The following is a 16,399-nucleotide window of genomic DNA, read 5'->3' as shown; positions in this document are numbered from 1 at the left end:
TCGCAGCGGATTTCCTGCAGCGGAAAATCCGCTGCTAGTTCCTAGCGTGTGAACGCACCCTCAAGAGGCATTGGTACAAAAAAAGAAAAGCAGGCCTTCCCTTTTTAAGTAGAGAATAGGATGTGATATCCCATTTTGGATCTGTGAGGTAACCATCCTAAGGAAGTGATCCTTGCAACATGGCTGACCTGTAACCCAATGACGACGCCCTTACCTCATATTCGGTATGCCCTCTTGGCCTAAGCTTCCGAAGGCATGTATACTCCAATTTCTCATAGTTTTCTTGGCTTCAAATGTCTATTTTGCTGTATACAAATAAATACGATTCTATTTACTGATCCCTGAGGTGATTTTCTTTTGCTTAGAATTAATACTATTGGATTGTGCCCCTATAAGTATTCTGATCCACAGCTGAACCATGGCCACTCATTCTTCTATTGAATTGCTGACATTCCATTGTCACCCCCCGTAACCATGGAAACACTCTAGTAGCGTAACCACTTGAGTCCAGCTGTTGCTAAGGAGGAGTGTCTCGGCTATTCACAACATGGCTGAAATGTTTGGCCTTTTGTCTTTGGAGTGAGGGACGACTCTCATCTGGTGCCCGGCATTTTAATTTAGGTGGAGACATTGCAGGCCCAGCTATGACTGTGTAGTATTTCCCAACCAGGGTGCCTCCAGCTGTTGCAAAACTACAACTCCTAGCATGCCCGGACAGCCAAAGGCTGTCCGGGCATGCTGGGAGTTGTAGTTTTGCAACAGCTGCAGGCATGCTGGCTGGAAAACACTGCCGTACAGGCTTTCATCCCCTCAGTATCAACAACAATGGCCCAGATTAGAGATGAGCGAACTTACAGTAAATTCGATTCGTCACGAACTTCTCGGCTCGGCAGTTGATGACTTTTCCTGCATAAATTAGTTCAGCTTTCCGGTGCTCCGGTGGGCTGGAAAAGGTGGATACAGTTCTAGAAGACTCTTTCCTAGGAATGTATCCACCTTTTCCAGCCCACCGGAGCACCTGAAGGCTGAACTAATTTACGCAGGAAAAGTCATCAACTGCCGAGCCGAGAAGTTCGTGACGAATCGAATTTACTGTAAGTTCGCTCATCTCTAGCCCAGATTTATCAAACTATGGCTGGGTTCACACCACGTTTTTTCAATACAGTTCCCGTATCAGGTTTTTGATTTAAAAATAAATAAATAAAAAGGATTCCTCAAAACCTGACTAAACTGTATCAAAACATGTGTTTCAAAACGTATACAGTTTGAAAAAATGATGTCCGGTTGCATCCGCTTTGTTACTTTTTTTCATTATGAATAAAGTTTCACTTGTTTGATTGAAATTCCAAGAAAAAAAAACTGTACAAAAGTCAAAAACCGGATGGAAGCGCATGAACATACGGTTCTATCCTGTCCCATTGGCTCCCATGTTAAAAAAATATATATAAAAAATTAAAGTATACGTTTCAATACAATTTTTCACCCGGACCAAAAACAGTGGTAGGCTACGATTTTGGGTACAGGGGAAAAAAAAAAAAAAAAACCTGACAAAACCGTACAAGATGCAAAACGGACACAACCTGATGCATCTTTTGGCATACGGTTTTTAATGGAGAGTCAATGCATACGGTTTCCAATACGGTCCCGTACGGTTTTTAAATTCAAAAACGTATACGGGAAGCGTATTGCAAAAACGTGGTGTGAACCCGGCCAATGTGAGAGAGAAACTGGAGAAATGTTTCCACAGCAACCAATCGCAGCTCAGCTAATGAGCTGTGGTAAAGTGAAAGCAGAGCTGTGATTGGTTGCTGTGGGGGAAAACACTACAGTTTTACTCTCACATAGTTTGATAAATCTGAGCCAATGTTTCTTTTAGTCATTGACAGCAAGCAGTGCCTTTGAACAAAGTATATTAGAAGAGTTAGGCTATGTTCACACTAGAGATGAGCGAACTTACAGTAAATTCGATTCGTCACGAACTTCTCGGCTCGGCAGTTGATGACTTTTCCTGCATAAATTAGTTGAGCTTTCCGGTGCTCCGGTGGGCTGGAAAAGGTGGATACAGTCCTAGGACTGTATCCACCTTTTCCAGCCCACCGGAGCACCGGAAAGCTGAACTAATTTATGCAGGAAAAGTCATCAACTGCCGAGCTGAGAAGTTCGTGACGAATCGAATTTACTGTAAGTTCGCTCATTTCTAATCCGAATGTCCACATGTGGAATCTCCGTGCGGACACTCCGAAAACTGCATATTATGCCGGCGCTAGGACCGCACAGGAGTGCGTCAGCTCATAGATGGCTATGCATTCAGTGCGGACTCCGCACAAAGAATTAACATGTTCATTCTTTGTTCAGACACGGAAAATGGAATTTCCACGTTGGAAATATCTGGCACGAAAATTCCACCTTGTACAAAGCGCAGCAGAATCTCCGTGCCTAGTTCCAAAACAGAATCCGGCATGGAAATACTGACATGTGAACATGGCCTTAGGGTGCTCCGCACCCAGGACTCCCTTCTATAAGGCTGGGTTCACACCACGTTTTTCAAGTACGTTTCCCGTATACGTTTTTATTATTGAAAACCGTATGGAATCCTATTGAAAACCGTATACATAGACAAATAATTGAAAACCGGATGCAACCGGTTGCATACGGTTTGCTTGCAATGCGGTTTTCTCCCGTACTCAAAACAGTAGTTTACCACGGTTTTGTCTCCGGTTTAAAAACCGTACTGCAACCGCATACTTTTTTTTTTTTTAACATGGACGTCAATGGGAAATGCACATGTATACGGTTCCATACGGGAAACCATATACGGTTTTTACTTTGCACATGCGCAATTGCATCCTAAAGTCCCCATTTAAGACCCCTCCCATTAAAAATGGACAAAATTTTCAAAAACGTGTGTCATTTTATTTATTTTTTTATAAAAACGGACAGAACTGTATGCACCTTTAAAAACAGTATACGGTTTAAAAACGCATATGGTTTACTTTTTCCCATACTGTTCCATCCGTTTTTTTTTTTTTGCCATACGGTTTTCTTTAGAAAAACGGATTGAAAACAGTATGGCAAAAATGTGGTGTGAACCCAGCCTTAGCCAGAGGGAAAGCCGCTAATATAGAGCTGCTGACCAGACCAGGTCTGTCAGCTAGTTGTGTGCCCAACTTAAAGGGGCACTCCAGAGGAAGAAGAATATTTTCAAATAGACTGGTGCACAAAAAGTTAGACAGATCTGTAAAGTACCTCTATTTATTTAAAAAAAAATCTTAATCCTTCCAGTACTTATCAGCTGCTATATGCTCCACAGGAAGTTGTGTAGTTATTTCCAGTCTGATCACAGTGCTCTCTGCTGACACCTCTGTCCATGTCAGGATTTTCCAGAGCAGGAGAGGTTTGCTATGATGCTTTGCTCCAATTCTGGACAGAGGTGTCAGCAGAGAGCACTGTGGTCAGACTGGAAAGAACTACACAACTTCCTCTGAAGCATATAGCAGCTGATAAGTACTGGAAGGGTTAAGCTTTTTAAATAGAAGTAATTAAAGGAGAACTCCAGACCATAAAAATTGTCCCCCATAGTGTCGGCAGTAAAAAAATAAAATAAAGATGTACATACCTTCCTCCGCTCCCCCGGGGCCTCCGGTAACCAGCTCCGGTCTCCGCCGCAATCCGCTTCCTGGTTGCCGGTGGTCGGATGAATCAGCCAATCACTAGCCGCAGCGCAGTCCGACTCGGCCGGCGATAGGCTGAGCGGCAGTGTGACGTTTTTGGCCCCGGCCGCAGGTGCCGGTGTAGCGAAGCGTTTTGTGTTCTGAAGCGTTCTCACACTGCCGCTCAGCCTATCGCTGGCCGAGTCGGACTGCGCTGCGGCTGGTGATTGGCTGAACGCAGTATGACTCATCCGACCACCGGCAACCAGGAAGAGGATCGCGGTGGAGACAGGAGCCGGTTACCGGGGGAGCGGAGGAAGGTATGTACATATTTAATTTTTTACTGCCGGCACTAGAGATGAGAGAACTTACAGTAAATTCGATTCGTCACGAACTTCTCGGCTCGGCAGTTGCTGACTTCATCCTGCATAAATTAGTTCAGCTTTCCGGTGCTCCGGTGGGCTGGAAAAGGTGGATACAGTCCTAGGAAAGAGTCTCCTAGGACTGTATCCACCTTTTCCAGCCCACGGGAGCACCTGAAAGCTGAACTAATTTATGCAGGATAAAGTCACCAACTGCCGAGCCGAGAAGTTTGTGACTAATCGAATTTACTGTAAGTTCGCTCATTTCAAGCCGGCACTATGGGCGACACTTTTTATGGTCTGGAGTTCTCCTTTAACAGAACTGTAGACATTTCTGGCCACAGTTGATTTAAAAATATTAATTTTTTCTTCTGGAGGACCTCTTAACTACTACCCTGCTGGATCAGCAATGGCCACGTTGGGTCAATTTGGAGAAGTGTCAAGGTCAATGACATCCAATACAAGTAAAAGAAGAAAAAAAACAAAAAAAAACACACAAGGACCAAGAGTTCTAAAAGAATCTAAAAAAAAAAGTCAATCTTTATTTCTGCAAATTAGTGAAATTCAGCAAATCTCTATATATTAACATCATATAAAAAGGTACACAATCTCCATGTAAAGCGTTAAATTAAAGCAGAACTATATATACACATCAGGCTGTAGCGTTACAACCGGGATACAAACGTCTAAGCCTCCTGACGACGGAAGATCGGCTCCGACTATCCAAGATTTAAGCAGCGTCCATCATTACAGTCCGTATTAAGGCTTATCAGGACCCGACTCCTATTACCATCCATTGGGTTTCCCAAGAGAGACCGCAGAGTCATTTGCAAGACCCAAAAAGGGGCGTATTTGTCAATATTTTTTTTTGCAGGAGTTTCGATAACGTCCTATCCGTTTCCTCCCGCGTTGCGTGCAAAACAAAATATTGATTCTCCAAATGCATTTTTGCGGGTTCCTAAATACAACCCACATTATATCATCAGGTTTGTCGGCGACAGTTTCTCATATTCCTAAATAGAAAAATGGTTTCGTGTTGCTAATGTCCTAAATATTTTCGTTTTCGCATCCTTAACAATGTGTCCATTATGCTGCCCAGCAACCGAGAAGCTGGAATTTTTTCCATCCCGCTGAAAGAAACGTAAAATTGTCCCGAGTCCAAGTCGTCCAGACACGACAGATGGAGGAGAGACGCTGGTTAGGAGTTGTACTGGGTTTGAAAGGTCGAAACCCTTAAAAGGGGTACTCCGGTGGAAAACTTTTTTTTTTTAAATTTTTTTCTTTAAATCAACTGGTGCCAGAAAGTTAAACAGATTTGTAAATTATTTCTATTAAAAAAAAAAATCTTAATCCTTCCAGTACTTATTAGCTGCTGAATACTACAGAGGAAAATTCTTTTCTTTTTGGATCACAGTGCTCTCTGCTGACATCTCTGTCCATTTTGGGAACTGTCTAAAGAAGCGTATGTTTGCTATGGGGATTTTCTCCTACTCTGGACAGTTCTTAAAATGGACAGAGATGTCAGCAGAGAGCACTGTGCGCGTGATGTCAGCAGAGAGCTCTGTGTTCCAAAAAGAAAAGAATTTCCTCTATAGAAATTAAGCAGCTAATAAGTACTGGAAGGATTAAGATTTTTTTTTTTTTTTTTTAATAGAAGTCATTTACAAATCTGTTTAACTTTCTGGCACCAGTTGATTTAAAAAAACAAAACAAAACAAAAAAAAAGTTTTCCACCGGAGTACCCCTTTAAAGGGGTACTCCACTGGCCAGCGTTCGGAAGATTTAGTTCCGAACGCTGTGTGTGCGCGCTGCGGGGATTGGTCACGCCCCTTCAATGCAAGTCTATGGGAGGGGGCGTGGCGTTGCCACGCCCCCTCCCATAGACTTGAATTGAGGGGGCGTGACCAATCCCCGCAGCACGAACACAACGTTCGGAACTATATTTTCCGAACGCTGGCCAGTGGAGTACCCCTTTAAAGCAGGAAGGTGACCATGTCGTGAAATCTACTGTACCGTATCAATTGGCTATGGAGTGTATTTATTCAGAGGCGTTACTATAGGGGGTGTAGAGAGGTAGCAGTCGAATTGGGCCCCTGGTGCCTAAGGGGGGGCCTCAAGACACCTCTGCCTCATAAGTGTTATAAATGGCGCACAGTAGAATGGGGTCCTGAAGCTACAAGTGTTGAATAGAAAGTTCCGGCGTGGACTTTTCTAGACAAAATACAGTAGCGTTCTCTCGGATCCGTGCCCGCCCATTGCATTTCCGAACAGCAGATGTGCGTGTGCGCGCAGAATGTCAAGTGATATGCGAGACGGCAGCTCCCTATTGGCATCGCTGTAAGATACGGATTCCAGAGCGTGGGATGATGGAGGAGAGAAGGCTGGCAGAGGATCCGCCATGGATGCTTCTCATTTTTAACATTCTTGAAATATCAATTTCTTCCTGTCTTGACTTTGAGAGACAAAACTTTTTGGAGACTCCGGCAAACAAAGACCCATCTCTCAAAATGGGCGAGGATATGATGACTTTGAGGAAATATTTCCATTTGCTTTCACGAGTGCCTACTCAATCCCCACTCGAAATTACACTTGAGACTTTTTTTAAATACAGAAAACCGTAAAAACAGGTTTTTCGGAGATTAGTGAAACAATAATGCCCCCGTTTTACGGGAAGGATCTCCGCTTCGAATAATTGCAGGAGCAGCTGAGGGCCATGAATGATGGAGCTTTTCCAAACCTGACCGGGGGCTATGACTAAATGTACCAATTTGAGATGAGCGAATTTACAGTAAATTCGATTCGTCACGAACTTCTCGGCTTGGCAGTTGATGACTTTTCCTGCATAAATTAGTTCAGCTTTCAGGTGCTCCCGTGGGGCTGGAAAAGGTGGATACAGTCCTAGGAAAGAGTCTCCTAGGACTGTATCCACCTTTTCCAGCCCCACGGAGCACCTGAAAGGTGAACTCATTTATGCAGGAAAAGTCATCAACTGCCGAGCCGAGAAGTTCGTGACGAATCGAATTTACTGTAAATTCGCTCATCTCTAGTACCAATGAAAAGTGTAAAAATGAGGCTACTTTTAAAGGGGCACTCCACTGCTCAGCGTTTGGAAGAAACTGTTCCGAATGTGACGTTATAGCCCCGCCCCCTTGTGACATCACAACCCGCCCCCTCAATGCAAGTCTATGGGAGGGGGCATGACGTCATGAGGGGGCGGGGTTATGACGTCACAAGCTCCCTACTCCAGCATTTGGAACAGTTTGTTCCAAACGCTGGGCAGCGGAGGACCCCTTTAAGATAGTTTCTTCATGTGGAATGTCTTAATGTTAAAGGGGTACTCCGGTGGGGGGGAAAAGAAAATTTCAAATCAACTGGTGCGAGAAAGTTATATAGACTTGCAAATGACTTCTATTAAAAAATTTGACTCCTTCCAGTACTTATCAGCTGCTGTATGCTCCACAGGAGGTTGTGTAGTTCTATCCAGTCTGACCCCAGTGCTCTCTGCTGACACCTCTGTCTGTATCAGGAACTGTCCAGAGTAGGAGCAAATCCCCCATAGCGAACCTCTCCTGCTCTGGACAGCATTGTGGTTAGACTGGAAAGAACTACACAACTTCCTCTGGAGCATACAGCAGCTGATAAGTACTGGAAGGATTAAGATTTTGAAATAGAAGTCATTTACAAATCTGTATAACAACTTTCTGGCAGCGGTTGAATTGAAAAAATAAATAAATAAATGTTTTCCCCTCCGGAGTACCCCTTTTAATATTGAAGTTGGGGGTGAGGATCACATGCGAAACGCAACAGAGAATTCTTCAAATTTTGTCTGACAATCTAATATCCTATGGGGCTATTGAATGGGAACCCCTTACCTAATGATGGCAGTAAGTAATCTGAATTTTTGTCGGTGAGATTTTACAGGATAAGCGGTGCCAGGGTGGCCTGTAAGCTGCTTGTCTCCAAATATAAATGCATAGGAAGTCCTCTTATGCAGCGTTTCCCAACCAGGGCGCCTCCAGCTGTTGCAAAACTTCAACGCCCAGCATGCCCGGACAGCCAAAGGCTGTCCGGGCATGCTGGGCGTTGTAGTTTTGCAACAGCTGGAGGCGCCCTGATTGGGAAACACTTCCCTAATGTTAGATCCTCCAGATTGAGAATGGTCCACTCTATCTAATAAGCGCTAGTGTTGCTCGCGAATATTCGCAATGCAAATTTTATTTGCGAATATAGTATATTCGCAAATTCGCGAATATTCGCGAATATAGCACTATATATTCGCAATTACGAATATTCGTTTTTTTTTTCACAGTACACATCACAGTGATCATCCCTCTCTGCTTCCAGCTTGTGTGGCGTAAAGAAGGTTCTAATACTACTGTGTGAGACCGGCGTGCGAATTTTCGCATTTGCAAAAATCAGCATATGCAAATTTTTGCATATGCGAAGTTTCACATATGCAAATTTTTTTATATGCAAATGTTCGCATGTGCTAATTTTCACATATGCGAATTTTCGCATATGCAAATTTTTATATATGCACATTTTTGCATATGCTAATTTTCACATATGCACATTTTCGCATATGCGAAAATAAAACACGAATATTACGAATATGCACATTTTGTGAATGTATGACGAATATTCGTCCATATATTCGCGAAATATCGCGAATTCGAATATGGCTTATGCCGCTCAACACTAAAATTAAGCACTGACCGTTTCTATTATTTCCCTATGCCCCATTAGGTCTTGTGTAAAGTGGACAATTCCTTTAAGCGCTCTTACACAATCTGTGTTCCATATCCTGTGCGCCCTGGTGCAGGGGACATATGAAGAGGGTGGACTCCATTGTGGTGAGTTTATAGGATGATAAGCTCCATGAATGGGCCACCATATTGTCCTGACAAATCCAGTGTACGGAGTATAGCTTGTATATGGATCCGAATCCGGCGTTTCACATTGTATGCACAAGTAGATCATATAGGTCTACCCTGGGATATCCAGTGTGTATGACAGGCTGAGAAGACACGTGGCAGCGGAATAGTTGTCTGGGATGAAGGCTTGAAGAGGAGGATGAACACATGAAGTCTCCTTATGTCCCATAGGCCGTATAGATAAGAATGGCTGGCTATAGGAACAGACATGGCAGTATGGGGTTAAAACGATGACATAGGCGATGTAAAGTGTCCTGTATGGTGGCAGGGTTACTCTTTCACTTCCACGGTCGAGCAGCAGAGGGCGTGAGAGGTGAGCAGAGCGTGGATATCCTGGAAAGATGGCCGCTCCCTGCAGTCTCTGGCCCAGCACTGCAGCATTATCTCGTAGAGGGATTGAGGACAGGGCGGGGGCCGGGAGAGATAGATCTAGAAGGTGCACAAAAAAGGAAGTCAAATTAATGTTCATAAATCTGCAGGTTCTTATATAGTGCAAACAGATTCCGCAGCGTGGTACACTCAAATAAGCCCCCTGTCCTGACTGGGGCTCACAATCTTAAAGGGGTTATCCAGGAAAAACTTATATATATATATATATATATATATATATATATATATATATATATATATCAACTGGCTCCAGAAAGTTAAACAGATTTGTACCGTATATACTCGAGTATAAGCCGAGTTTTTCAGCACGATTTTTTGTGCTGAAAACACCCCCCTCGGCTTATAATCGAGTGAACTCTCCGTCCTCAGTGGTCTTCAACCTGTGGACCTCCAGATGTTTCAAAACTACAACTCCCAGCAAGCCTGGGCAGCCATCGGCTGTCTGGGCTTGCTGGGAGTTGTAGTTTTGAAACCTCTGGAGGTCCGCAGGTTGAAGACCACTGCGGCCTTCCACATCATCCAGCCCCTCTCACCCCCTTTAGTTCTGTACTCACCTCCGCTCGGCGGGACGTTAGGGTGCGCTGGTCCGGTGCTGCAGGACTGTCCGGTGGGGAGGTCGTCCGGTGGGATAGTGGTTCCGGGCTGCCACCTTCACCGGGAGGCATCTTCTCCGCGCTTTGGCCCTGGAATAGTCACGTTGCCTTGACGACGACGCAGAGGTACGTTCATTACCAACGTCCCTTTGCGTCGTCGTCAAGGCAACGCCTCTATTCCGGGCCCGAAGCGCGGAGAAGAGGCAGGCCCCCCAGTGAAGATGGCAGCCCGGAACCACTATCCCACCGGACGACCTCCCCACCGGACAGTCCTGCAGCACCGGACCAGCGCACCCTAACGTCCCGCCGAGCGGAGGTGAGTACAGAACTAAAGGGGGTGAGAGGGGGCTGGATGATGTCGAAGGCCACAGTGGTCTTCAACCTGCAGACCTCCAAAGGTTTCAAAACTAAAACTACCACTAAGCCCGGACAGCCAATGGCTGCCCGGGCTTGCTGGGAGTTGTAGTTTTGAAACCTCTGGAGGTCCGCAGGTTGAAGACCACTGTATCAGACATTGACAAGCGGTGATGATGAAGGGGGGGTGTGGGATGATGACAAGGGGATGATGAAGGGGGGGGGGATTATGACAAGGGGATGATGAAGGGGGGGGTGTGGGATGATGACAAGGGGATGATGAAGAGGGGGTGGGATGATGACAAGGGGATGATGAAGGGGGGTGGGGATGATGACGACAAGGGGATGATGAAGGGGGGGGTGGGATGATGACAAGAGGATGATGAAGGGGGGATGATGATGAGGGTGTTAATGACGGGGGTCTGGATGATGACGGGGGGATGATGTATTTTCCCCCCCCTAGGCTTATACTCGAGTCAATAACTTTTCCTGGGATTTTGGGGTAAAATTAGGGGCCTCGGCTTATATTCGGGTCGGCTTATACTCGAGTATATACGGTAAATTACTTCTATTAATTATCAGCTGCTGAAGTTGAGTTGTTGTTTTCTGTCTGGCAACAGTGCTCTCTGCTGACATCTCTGCTTGTCTCGGGAACTGCACAGAGTAGAAGAGGTTTGCTATGGGGATTTGCTTCTAAACTGGGCGGTTCCCGAGACACGTGTCATCAGGGAGCACTTAGACAGAAAAGAACAACTCAACTTCAGCAGCTCATAAGTACTGAAAGGATAAAGATTTTTTTAATGGAAGTAATTTACAAATCTGTTTAACTTTCTGGAGCAAGTTGATATATATAAAAAAGTTTTTTCCTGGATAACCCCTTTAATTCACCTATTTGCAGGGCTTAAAGGGGTACTCCGTCCCTGAGACATCTTATCCCCTATTCAAAGGATAGGGGATAAGATGTCTCAAAACGGGGGGTCCCGCTGCTGGGGCCCCGTGCAATCTTGTATTCGCCACCCACCTGTTTGAGCTGCATGTCGCGGTGCCAGCTCACAAACAGCCTGGTGTCAACCACGGGGCCGGAGTATTGTGACTTCACCACTCCGCCCTGGTATGACGTCACCCCCGCCCCCGCAATGCAAGTCTATGGGAAGGGGCGTGACGGCCGTCACGCCCCCTCCCATAGACTTGCATGGCGGGGGTGACGTCATACGGGGGGCGGAGTCGTGACGTCACGATACTCCGGCCCCGTAGACGCCACCCAGCTGTTTATAAGCTGACACTGCAGCGTGCAGCTCAAACAGGTGGGTGGCGAATACAAGATTGCGGGGGTCCCCATCGGCGGGACCCCCCCGCGTTGAGACATCTTATCCCCTATCCTTTGGATAAGGGATAAGATATCTCAGGGCCAGAGTACCCCTTTAAGTCCTGCAGGAACGTGTGGGAACTGAGTTCCTGCACTTTTTCCACAGCAGGAACACGGTTCCCATTAGCAGGACCAGCCCTTTGGTAAATCTTGGGTGAATTCCCACACAATTTTTTTCCCCAGGACTTGACCCCTGCCAATTAATGTATATATAAGTACCCAAAGGAAACCCAAACACGGGGAGAACATACAAACTCCTTGCAGATGTCGTCCCTTACCGTTACTTGCTCCCACACTCACCTGTTTCTTACTGTCTCTGAAAACCTCCCCAGCATTGTCAATGACGTCTTCATCGTTCAGCTCTCCGTACGGCTGCTCTTTGCACAACATGAAAATCTCCCATAACGTCACGCCAAAGGCCCAGACGTCGCTGGCGGTGGTGAATTTACCCTGGAGGTGCAGACGGTACAAAGAAAAAGGGTCAGGTCTTCTATACAGTGAAGAGGTTTTCTAGCAGCCTATAGGGTTTCCATTGGGGTTCCCAATTCTTTTCATGGGAAATAAACCACAATATTATCAAAACCCCCGACAGAACCCTATAAAAGTGTGAACAGTAAAGGGGCAATGGGGGAGATTTATCAAAACCGTCCAGAGGAAAAGTTGCCCAGTTGCCCATAGCAACCAATCAGATCGCTTTCACTTTCATTTTTAACAAGACCTCTGCAAAATGAAAGAATTCTGATTGGTTGCTATGGGCAAGTGGGAAACTTTTCCTTTGCACAAGTTTTGATAAATCTCCCCCTATATGACTACACAGGGGTCACAGATTGGCCAATTTGTTTTCGGTAAGAATTTACTTGACATGGCTTCTCATCCAACCCCCGTCATGCGCCCCCTCCCATATTGTCCAGTCCTTGGGCTCTGTAAACAATCCAGAGAAAACGTATACACTACGTTTGTGTTGTTCATAGCATAGATGTTTCAAAACTACAACTCCCAGCATGCCCAGACAGCCAACGGCTGTCTGGGCATGCTGGGAGTTGTAGTTTTGGAACCCTTGCACTATCTTTTGCCTAATGCAGGTCTAAGTGGCAGAGTTGGAGTTATCTATAGCAATGTTTCCCAACCAGGGAGCATTCAGCTTTTGCAAAACTACAACTCCCAGCATTCCCGGACAGCCGTTGGCTGTCCGGGCATGCTGAGAGTTGTAGTTTCGCAACATCTGGAGGCACCCTGGTTGGGAAAAATTGATCTATAGGGATCAATGCTTCTGAGTAGAGATGAGCGAACTTACAGTAAATTCGATTTGTCACGAACTTCTCGGCTCGGCAGTTGATGTCTTATCCTGCGTAAATTAGTTTAGCCTTCAGGTGCTCCAGTGGGCTGGAAAATGTCGATACAGTCCTAGGAAAGAGTCTCCTAGGACTGTATCCACCTTTTCCAGCCCACCGGAGCACCTGAAAGCTGAGCTAATTTATGCAGGATAAAGTCATCAACTGCCGAGCCGAGAAGTTCGTGACGAATCGAATTTAATGTAAGTTCGCTCATCTCTACTTCTGAGGAACAATACACTTACTCACCATCAGTATACACTCCCAGGCCATCCACCGTATCGGCAGTACCGCCCGGCCCTGTATGCGGTAGTAATCTCCGGCGTACAAGTTGCGGCTCATTCCGAAGTCGGCTATCTTAATGGTGAGGTTTTCGCCCACCAGGCAGTTTCGAGAGGCGAGGTCCCGGTGAACAAAGTTAAGTGAGGAGAGATACTTCATACCAGAGCAGATCTGCAGGGCCACATAGAGGAGGCTGGGGTAACTGGGAGAAGACAGAGGCAGGGTCATGGTTAAGACTGTGGATTCACTCAATGGGGGGAGATTTATCGAAATCCGTGCAAAGGAAAAGTTGCCCATAGCAACCAATCAGATCGCTTCTTTCATTTTGTAGAGCGATCTGATTGGTTGCTATGGGCACCTGGGCAACTTTTCCTTAGGACGGGTTTTGATAAATCTCCCCCAAATTATTACCACGTTCTATGAATGTGTCACCCAGAACGTCGAGCTGCAACCAAAAGCTGTTTTGGAACTACAACTTCCATCATGTTCATCCTTCCCACTGGCACTTGTGAAGGTACGGGCTGGTATGTGGCCACAGTGGTTGGTACTATTATGTGGTTAGTTTCCATGACTGAGTTAAAGGGGTACTCAGGTGGAAAACATTTATTTTAAATCAATCGGTGCTAGAAAGTTAAACAGATTTGTAAATGACATCTATTTAAAAATCTTAATCCTTATCAGCTGCTGTATGCTCCACAGGAAGTTCTTTTCTTTTTGAGTTTCTTTTCTGTCTGACCACAGTGCTCTCTAGTGACTCCTCTGTCCATGTCAGGAACTGTCCAGAGCAGGATAGGTTTGCTATGGGGATTTGCTCCTGCTCTGGACAGTTCCTGACATGGACAGAGGTGTCAGCAGAGAGCACTGTGGTCAGACAGAAAAAAAATGCAAAAAGAAAAGAACTTCCTGTGGAGTATACAGCAGCTGATAAGTACTGGAGGAATTAAGATTTTTAAATAGAAGTAATTTACAAATCTGTTTAACTATGTGGTTAGTTTCCAGGACTGACTTGAAAGTTAAAGGGGTACTCCGGTGGGAATTTTATTTATTTATTTTTTAAATCAATTGGTGCCAGAGAGTTAAACAGATTTGTAAATTACTTCCATTTAAAAATCTTAATCCTTCCAGTACTTATCAACTGCTGTATGCTCCACAGGAAGTTCTTTTCTTTTTGAGTTTCTTTTCTGTCTGACCACAGTGCTCTCTAGTGACACCTCTGTCCATATCAGGAACTGTCCAGAGCAGGATAGGTTTGCTATGGGGATTTGCTCCTGCTCTGGAGAGTTCCTGACATGGTCAGAGGTGTCAGCAGAGAGCACTGTGGTCAGACAGAAAAGAAATACAAAAAGAAAATAACTTCCTGTGGAGTATACAGCAGCTGATAAGTACTGGAAGGATTAAGATTTTTAAATAGAAGTCATTTACAAATCTGTTTAACTTTCTTGCACCAGTTGATTTAAAAATAAATAAATAAATCTTTTCCACCGGAGTACCCCTTTAAGGCCTAGAGGTATGTGCATCGACCTCTCAATTGAAGTTTATGGGAGGTACTTAGCCATGGTACTATGGAAATAGAAATGTATGCTTGGTCACCTCACTATTCTTCTTGGCTTGATACAATGTAACATCGTTCCCCCTCTATGTTCCTAAAGGTAAGTTCACACTAAGGGTATGTTCACACTGCGGAATCTCCGCTTGTGGAATTCCACGAGGGGAGATTACATCAGGTGGCCGCCGCTGAAGATACTTCAGAGGTAGGACCGCAGGGCACTGTGCCGTCACCACTGACAGCTATGTAGTACTCGCGGAATTCTGCGCAAAGAATAAACATGTTCTTTCTTTGCGCTGAATAATTTCTCGCGGAAGACCCGTTAACACTGATGGGAATGTTCACTGCGCGGAACTCTACTTGCGGAATTCGGCTCACGGAATTCCTCGGGAATTCCGCAGTGTGAACATACCCTAAGGAATTTCTGCCTGCAGTATTCATGACTTTATTGCTTGAACACCTACTTATAAACTTAAAGTGGTACTCTGGAGGACAAGAAAAACATTTTCAAATCCACTGGCGCCAGAAAGTTATACAGATTTATAAATTACTTCTATTTAGCAATCTAAATCCATCCAGTACTTATCAGCTGCTGCATGCTCCAGAGGAAGTTGTGTAGTTCTTTCCAGTCTGACCACAGTGCTCTCTGCTGACACCTCTGTCTGTGTCCAAAGCAGGGGCAAATGCCCATAGCAAACCTCTCCTGCTCTGGACAGTTCCTGACACAGACAGAGGTGGCAGCAGAGAGCACTAAGCAGGCTGGAAAGAACTACACAACTTCCTCTGGAGCATACAGCAGCTGATAAGTAATGGAAGGATTAAGATTTTTAAATCAATTTACAAATCTGTATGACTTGATTTGAAAACATTTTTTTTCTCCCTCTGGAGTGCCCCTTTAAGTTCATAAGTAGGTGGTAAAGGAACAAAGCCATGAGCGCTTCCATGACAAGCTGTCAGCACATATAGGATGTCCTGTGGTGGCCATAACATCTGGGACCTGTTGACAAGCTCATGTCCATGGTATACCATAGACCAGTGTTTCCCAACCAGGGTGCCTCCAGATGTTGCAAAACTACAACTCCCGACCTGCTGGGAGTTGTAGTCCTGGCCTGCTGGGAGTTGTAGTCCCAGCCTCATGGGAGTTGTAGTCCCGGCCTGCTGGGAGTTGTAGTTTTGAAACACCTGGAGGCACCCTGGTTGGAAAACACTGCCGTAGACAGAAGATCCAGTCAAAATTGCATGAAGCTGCCAACCAAACATATCAGGTCTATGGGTTTCCCCAAAAAACACGAGTACGGTCTCTCTAAAATTACATTGGGGGAGATTTATCAAAACCTGTCCAGAGGAGAAGTTGCTGAGTTGCCCGTAGCAACCAATCAGATCGCTGCTTTCATTTTTAAAGAGGCCTGTGAAAAATGAAAGAAGCGATCTGATTGGTTGCTATGGGCAACTGCACCACTCTTCCTCTATACAGGTTTTGATCAATCTCTCCCATTGATCTGGTTATAATATAAGAAAACTATGGCCCTGATTTACTAAGAGTGTTGTGTAGTTTTCTTTGTGGGTTTTAATTCCCTACAATTTATTTTCC

The 16,399-nt window shown here is 45.2% G+C and overlaps 1 protein-coding gene across 4 annotated transcripts in view; it reads right to left on the bottom strand.

Moving 5' to 3' along the window:
* Positions 1–8,111: 8,111 nt before the first annotated feature.
* Positions 8,112–16,399, bottom strand: part of DDR1 (discoidin domain receptor tyrosine kinase 1) — a 104,245-nt gene continuing 95,957 nt past the window's right edge. For all 4 annotated transcript variants that reach the window (XM_056539108.1, XM_056539107.1, XM_056539106.1 and 1 more), the window contains exons 16-18: positions 13,230–13,464; positions 11,950–12,099; positions 8,112–9,375 (exon numbers count right to left, since the gene is read on the bottom strand). In XM_056539108.1, the coding sequence (XP_056395083.1) occupies positions 9,217–9,375; positions 11,950–12,099; positions 13,230–13,464 (544 nt within the window). In that variant the 3' untranslated portion in view covers positions 8,112–9,216. The remainder of the gene's footprint in view (positions 9,376–11,949; positions 12,100–13,229; positions 13,465–16,399) is intronic.

This window comes from Hyla sarda, chromosome 9 (assembly GCF_029499605.1).
Source record: "Hyla sarda isolate aHylSar1 chromosome 9, aHylSar1.hap1, whole genome shotgun sequence".
Taxonomy (NCBI): Eukaryota; Metazoa; Chordata; class Amphibia; order Anura; family Hylidae; genus Hyla; species Hyla sarda.
The sequence above is the reverse complement of the archived record's forward strand: the minus strand, read 5'-3'. Positions and strand labels throughout refer to the sequence as shown.